This window comes from Drosophila grimshawi, unplaced genomic scaffold (assembly GCF_018153295.1).
Source record: "Drosophila grimshawi isolate 15287-2541.00 unplaced genomic scaffold, ASM1815329v1 contig_848, whole genome shotgun sequence".
NCBI classification, from domain to species: Eukaryota; Metazoa; Arthropoda; class Insecta; order Diptera; family Drosophilidae; genus Drosophila; species Drosophila grimshawi.
Genome location: NW_025063692.1, coordinates 8,009,929 through 8,026,079, shown reverse-complemented (window position 1 = coordinate 8,026,079; position 16,151 = coordinate 8,009,929). Strand labels below are relative to the sequence as shown.

The 16,151-nt window shown below is 39.2% G+C and overlaps 2 protein-coding genes across 2 annotated transcripts; one reads left to right on the top strand and one right to left on the bottom strand.

Annotated features, from left to right (window-relative positions):
• Nucleotides 1-4,809: 4,809 nt before the first annotated feature.
• Nucleotides 4,810-6,117, bottom strand: LOC6565746. The gene is made up of 2 exons (XM_001992258.2): nt 5,989-6,117; nt 4,810-5,404 (listed from the first exon to the last, which is right to left on the bottom strand). The coding sequence occupies exons 1-2, from the start codon at nt 6,041-6,043 to the stop codon at nt 5,157-5,159; spliced, it is 303 nt and encodes a 100-aa protein (XP_001992294.1). The 5' UTR covers nt 6,044-6,117; the 3' UTR covers nt 4,810-5,156.
• A 6,366-nt stretch (nt 6,118-12,483) lies between these two features.
• LOC6565745 lies at nt 12,484-13,006 on the top strand. Its single transcript, XM_032738923.2, has one exon. It carries the CDS (start codon nt 12,546-12,548, stop codon nt 12,888-12,890), a length of 345 nt encoding a protein of 114 aa, XP_032594814.1. The 5' UTR covers nt 12,484-12,545; the 3' UTR covers nt 12,891-13,006.
• Nucleotides 13,007-16,151: the final 3,145 nt, after the last annotated feature.

Here is a 16,151-nt window from a genome sequence, read left to right as displayed (position 1 = left end):
TTTTTGACAGATAGTATAACTAATAAATGCGAGAATAAAATAAATGGAAAATTGCATGAAACTGTGCTTTCTTGTATGCACTACAAATTCAGGTGTTCTTCAAAGATGTTCATAATTTGATTACCGCTCATGCTTCACGTCAATCCCCTGTGCAGACGATGATTTGCTGTTAAGGACATAGCCTCCAGGGACGCGAATTATATCGCCTTTTGTAGCTGCCTTATAGATCGCATTTGGTGTCACACGTTGGACTATCTCCTCGGAGTAGTTAAGTTTTAACTTCAGCTGATCCATGATGCTGGCATATGTCATCGGTCCACCCTGCTGCCCCATAATGTTGAGGATGACATTCATAATTGTTTTGGATGATGGGGACGAAGCTAATGGCAATCTATTACCCATTCTATTGGAATCAAGGCGGCTAACGTCATCTAATCTCAAATTGGAATTTATATTCAAATTGGAATTGCAATCGAATTGTGAAGATATTTGGTTATATTGTCCGTTCTGAAAAGCTTGCAATTGTTGTTGCTGCTGTTGCTGTTGCTGGTGATTGTGCTGCGTCTGGATAAGTGGCAGCTGGTAAAGCCTATAAAGCACCGGCTGCTCTTGATTCATAGTTGACTGCGGCTGCTGATAGCTATTTAGCGCCTGCTGCTGTTGTTGCTGATCGATCATTGGATGCGCCGCCACTTGCTGATAATACTGCCAGGGCCGGACGAGCAATTGGCGCGGAGCAACTGATGCTTGCGATTGCTGCTGCTGTACCAAATTGTTGGGTTGCTGTTGATCATAGTTCTGCACAAGATGTGATGGTTGTTGCTGTAGCCGTTGATATTGCCCAATCAGTTGAGGCTGTTGCTGATTACAGGTCTGCTGAGGTTGCTGTTGCTCGTTGGGTAGTTGCAATTGTTGTTGTTGATACTCGCAGATCTCCTGGATCTGATGCTGCTGTGGGTGGCTTTGTGACTGCTGATCGCAATTGTTCTTGTTGCATACAACATACTTAAGATGCTGCTGCTGATAGCTTGCTTGAGTCTGCAGCTGTTGCAATTGCTGTTGCTGTTGCAATTGTTGTTCGTGTTGCTGTTGCAATTGTTGTTGGTGTTGCAATTGTTGTTGCTGTTGCCATTTTTGTTGCTGTTGCAATTGTTCTTGCTGTTGAAATTGTTGTTGCTGTTGCAATTGATGTTGCTGTTGCTCGTAGCTCGGCTGTTCATTAGTGTAGCCCTGATTTTGGGCAGCCCTGCCGTATTGCTGCTGATTCAACAACAATTGTGATTGTTGGAGCTCTTGTTGTTGCTGCTGCTGATAGTGCAGTTGCAGTTGTTGTTGCTGGTTGTGGATTTGTACCCTATAGTTGTTGTCATAAGCAACGTACTGGGGTGACTGCTGTTGTAGTTGCAGTTGCAGCTGCTGTTGCAATTGTTGTTGCTGTTGCAATTGTTGTTGCTGTTGCAATTGTTCTTGCTGTTGAAATTGTTGCTGCTGTTGCAGTTGTTGATGCTGTTGCAATTGATGTTGCTGTTGAAATTGTTGCTGCTGTTGCAATTGATGTTGCTGTTGCTCGTAGCTCGGCTGTTCATTAGTGTAGCCCTGATTTTGGGCAGCCCTGCCGTATTGCTGCTGATTCAACAACAATTGTGATTGTTGGAGCTCTTGTTGTTGCTGCGCATGACTCAGCTGCACTTGCTGTTGCTGCTGCTGATAGTGCAGTTGCAGTTGTTGTTGCTGGTTGTGGATTTGTACCCTATAGTTGTTGTCATAAGCAACGTACTGGGGTGACTGCTGTTGTAGTTGCAGTTGCAGCTGCTGTTGCAATTGTTGTTGCTGTTGCAATTGTTGTTGCTGTTGCAATTGTTCTTGCTGTTGAAATTGTTGCTGCTGTTGCAGTTGTTGATGCTGTTGCAATTGATGTTGCTGTTGAAATTGTTGCTGCTGTTGCAATTGATGTTGCTGTTGCTCGTAGCTCGGCTGTTCATTAGTGTAGCCCTGATTTTGGGCAGCCCTGGCGTATTGCTGCTGATTTAACAACAATTGTGATTGTTGGAGCTCTTGTTGTTGCTGCGCATGACTCAGCTGCACTTGCTGTTGCTGCTGCTGATAGTGCAGTTGCAGTTGTTGTTGCTGGTTGTGGATTTGTAGCCTATAGTTTTTGTCATAAGCAACGTACTGGGGTGACTGCTGTTGTTGTTGCAGTTGCAGCTGCTGTGGCTGTTGTTGTGGGTCCTGATCGCAGCTCTGCTGGCAATTTCTATTGTTGCATACAACATACTGAAGATGCTGCTGCTGTTGGAAATGTTGCACCAGCTGATCATTGCTCCGTTGCCAATTATTGTTATCACTTGCAAAGAATTGATATTGCGGCTGCTGCAACTGCAATGGCTGCTGTCCACATTGATGATCCAGCTGTTGTTGCTCCATTGGCTGCTGCAGTAGCTGTTGCTGTTCGTAATTGTATCCATTTATGAGTTGCTGCTCATGCGATGCCTGATTTAGCTCCCAGCCATCCCCCATCCACTCTATTTCCTGCTCCGATGGGTCCAATACATTGCCACCGGCATCCGACGCTACCAGACCAAGCGGACAAAAGATGGCAGCGAATGGATTAAGATTGCTGCTTTGAATATAAATTTTTTTTCCTTTCATTTTGTTGAAAAACACGTTTTGCAATTGAATTCCAATATTAAATGTGTTGTTAGTTTTTTATTTTTTTGAAGTGACATAAGTTAGACAGATAGATAAACAGAGAGAGAGAGAGAGAGAGAGACAGATATGGTTCTAAAAAAATATATTATTTAAAGAATAAATATTTATATATTTATTCTATAATATATTCAGCAATTAGTTATTTTCGCTGGGTTAAGCGCAGCAGAAATCATAAATACACAAATATTGAAATCTTTTACTTGCGCAAATTATATTTATAGTTTTTCTCGTTGCAGTGTTGCAAAATGCCACAGGCAAATACCACACAGTCGAAAACACTTTTGGATGTTTTCTGTGCCACTGAAACTTTTCGATGCAAATAATGCATTTAAATGTGCGTGTGAGTGTCGTTGTGTACTTGTGCCCCTAGAGGACAGCCAGAAGAGAAATGCTGCCTGTTTGTTGCTAGGGGAAACTTTGCGTCCTGATGGTGACAGATGGCCAGAGATACGAAGAGTCCTGACAGACACCGAGCATGACGTTTATCCTCAACGCGACTAATTGGAGCTGCTACCAAGTGGGGACAATGGTGGTCCTTTGGTTTGGTGGTTGCACAAGGCATATAAATATCCATAAATGCTGAGCAGCCGAGAAGGAAAACACTTTCCGCACAACAACAAAAACAACAACAACGACAGCAGGAATAAAAAGAGAGCTGGTGCAAAATGTTTGCGGTTGTATTTCTTTCTCAGCCCTGGCACTGACAATTATTTACACTCAAAAGTTTCACCAAAGTTGCCAGTTGGCAAATGCATAGCAATGAAGTTGTTGCTGCGGCAATGGCCTGGCCAAAAACAGGCGACGCACAGGATGCCACGACATCAGAAGCACACATAAACAGGAACGGGAACGTGTTCTGAAACAGGTGCAGATGCAAGTACACTTGGAAAAAATAATCGCCCAGAAAACTGAAAAGTTTTTTCTGTTTGACGTGTTTCTGTCTATCTGCTTCTAGGCAACCTAGCACCTCAGCTAAAGATAGCTTATATCTTTATGAGATCTCGTCAGTATCGGTATTTTTGCAGTAGTCAGTACATATATTAAGCCCGGCCGGATCGGATGCTAATATGAGTCGAAACAAGAGTTCTTGTATGGAAAACATTATTGTTTACCAAACTCCAAAAATTTGAACAAAAAAGTACATCGGATAAAAATCGATCGGCTTTCCTAATCTGTAGCGAAATTTAGATGTCCGCAATTAAACTGCGGTCAACAAGGGTATGCATTCTTCAACATGCCTGCACCAACCGTTTACTCCAGTTTTAGAAATGTACTTCTATGGCGATTTTTGTTGTTAGTGTAAAACTGTCCACCTGGCTCTGCGTGTTGAAGGTGCTGCCTGCTGCCAAGTTATGGGTTGCGACAATTGCAAAAATTATTCAACTGACTGGCAAATCCTGGCCAGCAAGCAGGCAGGTTACCTAACTGCCTGGCTGGTTGTCCTTGCAGACAATTAAGCAGGAACAATGCAGCACAAGTCTTATAAATGCTCATGCATGCCACTGCGAGTAACTATTGCAACACCCACCTGGCACCACCTTTAAGCAAGTAGGTGCTTGCCACTCGTGCGCATATCCTGCCCGGATGTGTTAAGCCACCGTTCGGGCTGCCACTCCAACCAAGCATTGAACTTCATTGCCGAAAGTTGCCTTCACTCGTCAGCTCGAGCTTTAGCTTGAGTTCAAGTGATGAGCACGAAAGAAGCCGGTTCTAGTTTTTTTTTTATTAATTTAAAAAACCTGAATTCGATTTAAATATTCATATTCTATTCCTATATTGATTGAAATACAAATGTTTTTTGTTGCTTTGAAGACCATTTTATTATTATTTTTTGCAAATAAGTGATATTTTATTATTGATGCTGTATTTTATTTCTGTATTTAATGATGTTTTCTCATTGCATATTCAATTTGTATTTTAATTATAATGTTCAGTACTTATTTTAGTTTACATTTTAGCTTAAGCTGTCCTCTGCATTCAATCAAATTCCTGGCTTGTCAAATTTAAAAGCATTTTAATTGATTTATAATTTTTTCATTGGTTAAAATTGCATTTATTTTTTTATTAATTTTCTTAAAGATATTTTTTAAAATAGCTCACGGGACTCATTGTATATTTAATTTTATAATAATACAGTTGTCAGCAAGTGTAAGACCTATAAGGGTTACGACTCTAATAATGAAAATACCAAATTTAAGATTTAAATTCACATTTGAAAAGCTACCAACTCATTTTTTGTAGTACACGAGAAAAAAAAAGCCAAATCGGCAACACTGAGTGTGTGTTGTGGGGCAAGCAGGAAGTTTCGGTTCAGCAGATCCCAAGCTTGGTAGCTTAAGGATGTTAGAAATTATGGCTCCATAGTATGATTTACTTAATTGCAATGCCTGTCCCTTAGAGAAAAAATGTGTGCACTTCAACAAAAAGAGTTCGGGCTCCGTTTTTAACTAGGAAGTTAGATTATTGTTGGCCATAAGCTCGCGAGTCTGGCGACTGAGGTCAATCTTCTCCTTGTATTGCATATCATAATCCTTGATACGTTCTAGGGTCAGGAACTTCTGGCGGTGGCGTTGACAAATCGTGCTCGAGCGATTGGTGGCATTGCAAATGCGACGTGACAACTCGTGTCCAAAACTGGTCCTGCGCTGATTGCCATTGCCAGAGCCATCGGTCACATAAGAGCGCAGTGCCAGGCCTGCAAATAGGCGCACATTTCGAAAAATGAATAAAACGATCACAATTATTCACCAAACTGGTAAGAAGGCTCCAGTCAATAGAGTTCAACTAGCAGATACCCTAATCGTACACGTCTTAGATGCCAAATGCAGGGTTTTTTGCGACAATCAGACAAACAGGTGAATATCGCTAAATTTTCTCGGAAAAATATAACATATACCACTGTCATATTTTAAATTTATATTGAAATTGAGGTGACAGCAGGTTGACTGAGGTTAACAAGGGTCTCTTATCTCCGGCGTGCCCAAGATAGTCGTTCTTTCTTGCTATACCCTAAATCGATTAAAAATGGGTAAAGGGTATATTGAATCTATAACACAGATACTTTCACTAAGTAATTTGGCTTTTGCATGCATTTTTTTAATTTCGTTCTGAGTTTGACTCCGATTCTGAAATTAAATCGGTAAACATGCGGTTCCGATTCTGATGTGACATTATGGTCTCGGCTTTTGATGATTAAATAATAATAAATTACTAGTATTAACAAGAATTAATTCTCAATTATTACAAACTTAACTTAAACAATATTTTGCTATTGCTTACCAACTATGAAAACCTTGGCCACATCTTTGAGCGTAGGCTGATCCTTGAGCAACATTATACTCAACTGCGCAAATTCTTGATTTCTCGAATTATTTATTTCCACTGAGATTCGTATTATGCATACACATAAAAAAGAACATATATTCACATATATATATAGTATATAAATTATGCGTTCTCTTTGAGTTCTTGTCGCACGACTTCTTAAATTTTGAACAACAAATTAAACTGATAATGGTTTTCGACTTTTTTCTGATTTCGCTTAAGTTTCTAAATTTCTCTGTTTTGGTTTTGACTGGAATCTGACAGCTTTATGCCTGCTATACCTATTCCAAAACTCAATGATTGGCATTATGACACTAAGTCCAGCTATAAATGCCAAACAATCACCAAACTGCCCAACACAACCCCAAGTCACTTCGTCGCTGCCACTCTAATTCACATCCTTCCATTCATAGCAAAATCAAATTTACGAAACATTTTCCACACATAGCGAAAATCGAGTATATTTGCACAAACAACTGAACAGTTTCAATGCCCTTACTAACAGGAATTAGTATTTTCAAAGCAACTATTCCAAAAAGAATCGATTTGAATATGTGGATAGTATCTCAAAAAGGTTAATTCTGCAAAATATATATGCATATTTAGATTAAAAAGTTAATGTGTCTCTTTACATTCATTATACATTTATATTTTTATATATATTATTCCTGCTGTGAAGTTTCAGCCAATTTGACTTACCAATTCTACAAATGCAGTTAAAAATAGTGATTAGAAGATTTATAAACTGAGCTTCGCAGATTCGCAGAAGTACTTCAGCCAAAATGCATATAATATTTATTTACTTTTCTTAATTTGTATAAGCAAAGGGTATTTGAACTCAGCTCGTTTCAATTATCTGAGCTTTCTACTTTTTTTTTTTAAATTTTGTTATGTGTGGGTGTGTAGGCGAGTGAGTGTGCGTGTGTGGGTCGTTATCCAATTCTGCAGCTGGGCCAAGTTCATTTGCCATAGAGTGAAAATTCATGAGCATGCCCCAGGAAACCAGATGACGAGAATGATGATGGCACTGATGACAACATGTGTGCCTAAGCGCTCCAAATAAACTGCCAACTGTTTCGCGCTGTTTGGCACAGGTGCTGGCTGCTGCTGTGGCAATGGTGCGATGTTTGTAGCTTGGCAATATTGCGGCGCTGCGGCTTAGTTGCTGGATCTGTGTTTGGTTCTCTGTCTTTGGCTCTGTTTGCTTAGTCCCTGCGGCTGCGGATGCAATGCAGACAGCTGCTGCTAACAAATATGCCTATGCAATGCTCTCCTCAGGTACAAACAAGTTTTGTATACTAATAAATAATAACTAATTTTTCTTCCGATTCTTGCAACGTAAGCTATTTGCAAGCTGGTAAGCAATGTGTTATAAAATTGTTAAACAAACTGGTCCACAGCGTGGTGTACATACATAAAACTCCATTTTAAGATATTCATAAGAGAAACTACTACTTTTAAATGATTGCTGCCACAAGTACATTTTTGTTGCACTTTTAGAGTCAACAACATCAACTAGTTGTAGCAGCTGCCTGCCACTTCGTTATGTGCAATTGCTCAACTGCAGTGATTGTACACTTTTGGGGCACTCGAATATTGACCATGAAACCACCCTCTTTGGAAAAGTTCCAGCAATAGCCATTCAATCATTGACCACAATACAGTCCCAATAAACAGCAATAAAAACCAAATCCTTGGTCAGACTCTACAAAGGCCTTCGTTCTGGTGTTGTATTCTGCAGCTTTTCATGGTTTGGACATATGCATAGCATACAAATCGATTGATGTTGATTAGCATAAATTGTCTGGACCGCATTGTGCAATGAATAATTTTGGTTGTGCCGACATTGACTACACACACACACACACACACACACACACACAGAGTGAGTGAGACAGACTGGAACCCATGTGCACTCTATTGTTGCCACATTCAGCCCTAATGCAATTTTGTTTTGCTTAATTTGATAGGCGTTGTCAGTGGCCAGTTGCTGCACACATTGACAATGTTGCCCGTTACAGACATGACAGCTCAGCCCCCTACTCACACTTGAACAGCAAAGTGGAGGAGCCGAGCACAGCTGGTGATGGCAGTATGGCAAGGGGGCCATGGTCTAGGCCATGGTATTTCGGCTAACTAACTGGTATGCGTGACCATAAAATATGCAGTTGTATACTTACAAAAATGGTTAATTATCTAAAAGTATTTTTTACTATTAATTATGCTCTCATTATTATTATTACCATTATTATTAAAAAATTGGATGACAAAAACTCTCTTATATGTTCTAAAACAGTTTCAAATCTCGCACATATCAAAATTGAAGTGCTTTTAATAAAATAAATGTATTACAACTACCATAACTGTTAGACATATATATAAAATAACTTGCAAATCGCAATTGAACTGTTATACACACTCGAAAAATTGCCTAAGTACACCCATTCAAAGTTTTATATCATGTAAGCAGTTAAAACATTTGAAAACTATACCACACACATTGCCCCTTTACTAAAGACGCTTATTATGAGTTAGTTTCATTCCCAACATCTTAAAGTAGCGAAAGCTTTCCTTATAAGCACCCACACACACACACACACAGAGATAAGCAGCTAAACATCAATAGCACTCACGCCCCACAACGCAAATCTTATCAAACTGACATAATTTTCATTATGTTTTGCACTTGCACAGCTTAGACTAATGTATGCCAGGCGGTGCTGTAATTTGGTGGGGGGGCTTGGTAGGGGAGGGTGAATGTGTGGGGTGTCTTAGTGGGTGGTTGGTTTGGCTACCTCCCGTTGTGCACCACACAAAATGTTCAGCAATAGCAGAAAACAATGAAAATGGGGAATTTCAGTGTTCTTTTTACTTATTTTTGTTTTTTTTTTTTTTTTTGTGGGGAGGGGCACGTTATACGCATTACACACATGTGTAGCGTGTGTTCTAATCTGGCCGCCAATAACTGCAAATTAGATTAGTGACGCCTACAGGGTGTGTCAGTAAAAACAACAACAACAACAATGCCAACAGCAACAGCAACAAAAATCTGAGCACATTTCGCTGAAACATCATTCGAGAAACACGCAACTTTTTTCTGCTCTTATTTTGCTCATCGCGTGCTGCGTTTATAAATCTGGAATTGAGGAGGAAGCGCAGTATGGGGAGCGGTGTTGGGTTAGAGAGAGGGAAAACAAATCGACACTCAAACTGCAATCCCAGGATAGCAATAGATAGACCATAGTCCATTCACAGCTACAACAAAAAGCACAAAATGATAGAAACTTTTCCGCTTTCAGCTACCACGGATATTATTCGTATCCATATTATATATGCGACCAGCTTCGATTTCAAGTCCAACCCAGTGGCGTCTGATTGGGGGATTTAATATATTCGTGGAAGAAGCCAGTTTATTAAAGGAATAATTAATAAATACTAACAATATATGACGATGTTTTTATACCAGTTTATTCAAACCGATTATTGTCCATTAGACAAGGAAAAAGGCTAGTTGTGCAAAAGTATTTCACAGACAGAAGGAAACATCTCCGATCCCTGAGTGTATAAATATTCTTCTAGGAATTCATGTTTCCCAATTTAAATGTAGTATGACAGAAACACAAAAATATGCTTCATCTAAATCTTACCCCCAAGTGTTATTTAACCCCCTTTGTCAGCAAACACCACTGTTTTCCGTTGCTCCATTGATGACAATGGGTATGGAGATGGGGTTGCCGATGGAGATGGGCATTAAAAGGCTGATGTCAGCGTCCGCGTCGCCAACGCCAAAGCGACGCCATTGTGGTATGCTATATTAAGTTAGAGGAGTCTGGGGCCAGTTATTGACCAGGCAGGACGACACTTATACGCTTCACTGGTGCCAGGGAGGGGAATGAGGAATGGGGAAGGCAAATGTTTGTATCGGTAGACGTAAACGTAAAATGAATTATATGCGATACGTTCGTATATCATTTGGCCAAGATGCTCGCTGCTTCTTTGCCTGATTGCAAACAATAACTCTTGGCATGGACATTAAATGTGGACGAGGCAATTGATGGGGGGCGGAAGGTAAAGTCTGCGTAAAAGTTTCGGTTAATTGCGTGGGCGTTTGTGTGGTATTTAGGGTTAGTAGCAAGGGAGCGTGGTATGCAGTGGTCTTGATGGGGATTGCAAACTTTCACGAAAAGCTGATTTTAAATGTTAGCCACCCACACACATTTTTGGGACTTTGCCTAATCACTTGCGGCCGATTAGTTCAACTTGCTTGTGCTTTTTTTAGTTGATTTTCATTTTGGCCACTTCACGAGTGCGTAACTGTGTAGCGGTTGGCAACTGTGTCAGTCATATTAAACCGACCAACGTCCTCAGTTAAATTATATCTGTACGTATATCAAATAAATGCAAATGGAAATGGATACAAAACTTTGTCGGTCTGTCAACTAAACTTGCTAATCAAGTCCGACAGCTCCACAAATTAAATCGGAAGCCACCAGAATCTCGAACCGTATATTGCAAGTGTAGTAGCTACATTTTCTGGGTCCATACAGGTTCAGCTTTCAGTTTCAAGAACAGAATTAACTGAAAAGTTCATGCTGAAGTCAAAAGTGACTGGCAGAAAGATACAATGGGACACCGAACACTACATATCCTTGCAGACTGAATCTACTTCCTGAAAAAAAAGCTACTCGTTTCTAGTTATTGATCCTATATATTATATGGTCATGTAGCAAGTAGTAGTTCGCACAAAAAGACAGGCAAACAGATGGTCCTGGCAAAACTCAAAATACCCTCTGAAAGGCAGATAGGTTGATTAAGCTAAAGCCCTCTAAAAAAAGCTGATTAACGTTAATATCAAACATCCAAAATGATACACTCTAATTTAACTCTATAATTTGTCAACGTAATAATGGAGAAAAGATGTCAGTTTTGGAAAATATATAACAAAACTCGTGAAAACCCCTGAAAAAACTGCTCAAAATATTATCGCAATTTTTAATTTGTTCTGCGCAAAAAAACGTCATTCAAATAGCGACCATTCTCAATTACAATGCAAATTTGAACAGAGCTTCCTTTTTGACCTGCTAATTGTGGCCCAAAGTCATAAGTTGACGGCTTATCATGAGTGGTGTGTATTGCGCTCCTGGACACAAACACACACACAATACTCAACTGTGTAGCTGTGTCAGATGATTGTGAATGGCACTCAAGCTGATTTCAATCAGGCTGCGGTTATTGTGTAAACGCGTCGTCGTCCAATGGAAATTTGCAGTTATCCAAATACCCACAGACACGTGGCACATACAACAACCGCAGCAAAAGCGGCAACAGCAACAACAACAACAATTGACAACAAAGACGTTCATAACAATGATGGTGCCCAGTCTTGAAGTTTCCAAGTCCCCAGCCAGATATCACCCCTGTCAATTGCTCGATATGTCGTATCTGTAGCTGTATCTGTATCTGTATCTGTGCATCTGTATATGTTTCTGTTGTATCTGTCGCGCCCACGTAACGCTTTATGCAAATTCCGAGACGTGGTGGTTTCCTTACGGTCGTTTTCAGTTTCAGTCGCGAAATTGCAGCCAACACATCTTGTCTATGGCGTTTTGGACTTTAACTGCAAATCGATAAAAATTCTTTTGCTCAAAGTCTCAACCGCAGCCTGGCCCCTTCCTGCCTGCTTCCCTCACCAAGCCTGTATATCTTTTTCAATGTATATTTTCCGACCGCCTCTGAAGAAGTTACGCCCAAGCAAATTTGCTCTTGGGTTTTTATTATATTATTTTCTTTCCTATATTATTTCCTTAATTTTCTTCTTTTTTTTTGTGAGTAGCACTTAAAGTGTCTCCAGCTTTTGCCTCACTCAAATGTTTGGTTTTCGGCTTTGCCATATTTTTTTCGGTTTTATGCTCTCTACCCATTTGAAATGCTTGTCCATTTAGTTATTATTGTTGCAAGTGCATGTATTAAATACCATTGTCTTTTTTACACGTTGTCGATGGATGTTTTGTATGTTTGTTATTGCTAAAATACAAAGAGAAAATAAGGCAGATTTAACATGCTGAAAACATGTACATATCAAAACATCTAATTGAAAAATTAAAAGGCCTTTGGATAAAACTGACACAAATGTATATTGTGCTGGGTACCCTTAAGCATCACCAGCAGAATGAAATGAACTCCGATATGCATGGGTAGGTAGTCTTCGGCATGTCTAAGAAAGCTGTTCTTAATGTTTAATATTTTTCTATTTAAGTCAACTCATTTAAGATTTTTTTATGTTTTTAGCTGATATGTGCTGAATGATGGTAAAGTTAGATAATGAACAGTAAAGAAATAGTATTCTTAATTGTAAATATAAGTTATGCTTACTAGGATTCTAGTGTTAGTCTTTCGATGTTAGTAAGCTGTGACACAGCTTTAAATATTTAAATTCTAAGTAAAGTCTTGAAATTGTTTAGAAACACTATTACTCCGACTGTTGAAGCCTTTCTGGTTCCGTGACAATCACCATGAGACACAAGGGCCCAAATCAAGCGCCGCGAAGGAAACTGATACCCAACCTTTTCAGTAATATTCTGAATGTGATCGCCGAATCGGATCGACCGTTGACACAGCAGGAGATCGTTGAGGCCGTCGCGGAACGCTTGAATCGTTGCGATGAGGAGCTGAAGCGCCAGATTACCGTCAATCTCCATGATGCCATCATCTATGGGTATCTGCGGATGAAAGACTATCGCTATTCCATCGTCCAAAATCGCTTCAGTGCGAATGAGCAGCGAGAACTAAGCCACAATCACAGTGCATCCACGGAAAAGTCCAGCCGTAGCCCGGAGAATACTCACACCATAAAATAGAGAGAGTTTGAATACGAAAGTGCATCGTATCGAAACTAGCAAACATACTTGGGCTCAACAAATAAAATTCACTTCATAATCAAATTAACTGTGGAATAAATGAAAACGCCACAGTCTTGTACATGAGTCTAGAGTAGATTAGTAGTCGAAGTAAGTTAGATAGGGAGGCTGACCAATGTTACTATAGCAAGTACAATGCCATCCAACTGAAGAGGAATAAGAATTAAAGTTGTGGAAAAGTATGTTACAGACAGAAGGAAGCATTTCCGATCCCATAAGGCTTATATGTTCTTGATCAACGTAAACAGCTGAATCGAGTTAGCCCGTCGATAACTCTCCCCTTTCCCAGAATATCAATATAAAGTGAATTTATTTTCAAATAAATGGTAGACTGATACAAGGTAATAGAAAAATTTAAGTATATAGCCATCCGGTTGATAGATGATATGCCCTGATATATGACTGATCAACTGTACAAATTTAATTAAGTTGAGATGAGAAAGACAAACACAATGGGAAAATAGTAGATAGTTTACTGGTTTTCAGGTAATGCGTAAGGTTCATTGGATGATTTGCATTGATAAGGCAATAATAGATTAACAAATAAACATTGGACCGTATATTTTATGCAGAATATTTCATAAGATATAATTGAAAAGTAAACAAATATTAAACATTTAATAAAATGTTCGCTTTTTTGCTTTAAGCAAAAATTTCTCTTTATTACAATATTGAATGCTTCTGTGTTAGGATCATCAGATGTGTGTGTGTGTGTGAGTTTTGTCGTGGGTATGCAAGAAACACGAACAAAACGATCAACAAAATAAGCGATACTCAGGATCGAAGTGCATCCAGTATTTGACAAGTGATACACATAATGAGAGATGGAGTCAAAGGTTTGTAATCAACGCATGCGCCACGAGAGCGGTTGCTTCTCATGCTCCTTTTCGCGCTTGACTCTCTCCTGGTTGCGCTTCATAATCACCTTCTGTTCCTTGTCGGAGAGCAGAGTGTAGTAACTGCCATCTTTGCGTAAAAATCCATTCAAAACGGCCTCCTGCAAAATGTGTGGTATATGACGCTTTAGTTCGATGGGCAAACGTCCCAGACGCTTGGACAGCAATCGTATGATTTCCATATAGCTAACCGAACAATTGAGTTCACGCATTAGCTTCATGGTCGTTTCAAAGAACTCCGATCTCCGCTGACACGGCCCATAGGTTTGCAGCTCCGGCTGCGACTGCCGGGCACTAGCCGGCGTAAAGCTCGGAGCGTTCACATTCAGATGATGCGAGCGACGCCATGACAAATCAGTGTGGTCCGATGCGCGTCGCTGTTGCAACATGTTCATATTCTGTGGATGTTGTTGTTGTTGCTGCTGCCGCGAACGACCGGCATACCACGGCGAACGCATATTATAATCAATAACTGGCGATTCCAGCTGATATCCATTATTCTGGGCTCGATAAGACATATTGGAATTCTTCCGTTACTGATACTGCTTTCCTATTGTCTGCTGTGCCGTGTCACCTAAATTCAAAGTAGATTCTCCGTATTAGCGAAATATATAGATACGATGTCAAGGGTAGCTAAGGATTTCACGAATTAACCACAAAAACAAACGAAATTAACTTCAGTTAACTAATTTAGGTAAGTTTTTAGGTCAATCTATATCTTGCCGAAAAATAAAAATTTTGTCGTTCACAGAAACTGCTTGAATAATATGTTCGTTATCTTTATGCTATGTCTGAAACACGAACAACTCAATTGATATATGCTTGACATCATTTTGTAGGCCTGCTAGGCCGTGGACCGGATTATACAGTTTAGGTTTACCCTCAACTTGCTTAGCCCATTTTGAACTGTACCTTTTAGCTAATGAAGGACCATCTTGTGTAGATCTTGATATTTGATCGCAAACACTGCTTCAGGAATCCTACAAAAAATAAGATTTCAAAACAACTAAGATAACCAAAAATGTTTTGTTGTTTCCTCTATCGTATGAGATTCATAAAAACTAAGAATATTTTAATGATACTAGGTTCTCTTGCTTTGAATCCTAGACTCAAAATTAATTAAGAAAATCTCAAAGGCTCAATGGGTCACAATATACCAATTGATACGAACTTGTGTATGATTGTGCTTAACTATGATAAATAGATTTTTCAAATGGATCATTATATTATACGGTGTGTCTGTTTTTAATATTATTTATGCTTAAGCCTTGTAATCTCAGTTTGTGTAACTGAAAATCAACGCCAATGCTTAGACTCGACTCTATTCTATGCGACTCGCATAAGATCACTTTCAACTCAAAATGCTGTTACAGCAGATATGCTGTGCTTTTTTGTTTTGGGGTAAGTGTGGGTATAATAAATCTGTTTATATTTGTTGGGGTACAAACGACGGCCGCGGGCCAAACCCAAATCCGTTTATGTAAAACAATAATAATGCCAACAACAAGCCGCAATCCAAGTCAAAAAGTTATGCTCTAAATAAACAAAAGGGGAGCCCAACCCGAGGCAGGGTCTTTTCATATTTCCATTTTCTTTTCTTCTGCACCCTGATGAGGTGCGAAAAATCAGTGAAATTGAAATTGCGTGACTTGTGAAATTGGGACAAACAGCTCCAGGGCTACCGTAAAAGCCCTTGCAAAGGGTTGCACTGATAGCATTCTTATGGAATGAGTCGAAATTCTCATTGGTTTTCTGTTAAGTTTTTTAGGGTGCTTTATTGTTTTTGCCTTAAGAGAGTGAAACTTTTTGAAAATATTAAGCAGAAGATATCGGCAAACATCAAATTAAACTAACTAATTGTATAATAAAATCCATAGAATTAAAAAATATATATATGTTCTTGATATGTTTCGTTAAACATTTTAAATAGCTTTTATTTTAATTTAGTAAATCAAAGTATTTTCTGTCACAAAGAAAAAATAATTTAATACTTTTCTTCAAAACTGTGCCCATCCATGAAATCCCTGATTCAATATATACATAGTTTGTATTCCGCAATATGAAAAACTTTCGCAGATTATAATTGGAGCTTATAATTATTGCAAGGAGTTGCACTACTCTTATTTTCAGCGCAATTAACTTTCGTCACAATTTATTTCTTCTTTATTCTTAAGTAAGGCAACAAATTTCTCTTAGCCTGTCTAAATGTATGTTTGTTTGTGCTGTGATTATAACACAAACACATACACAAAATTGGTTTAAACAGTTATTAATACACTTGACACTGTTGGGCTTAGCTTGGTAA

Coding starts and splice junctions, on each gene's coding strand:
- LOC6565746 (XM_001992258.2), bottom strand. CDS start 6,043: ATGTTGCTCAAGGATCAGCCTACGCTCAAAGATGTGGCCAAGGTTTTC. Junction 5,405..5,988: donor GGCCAAGGTTTTCATAGTTG/GTAAGCAATAGC, acceptor GCCTATTTGCAG/GCCTGGCACTGCGCTCTTAT.
- LOC6565745 (XM_032738923.2), top strand. CDS start 12,546: ATGAGACACAAGGGCCCAAATCAAGCGCCGCGAAGGAAACTGATACCC.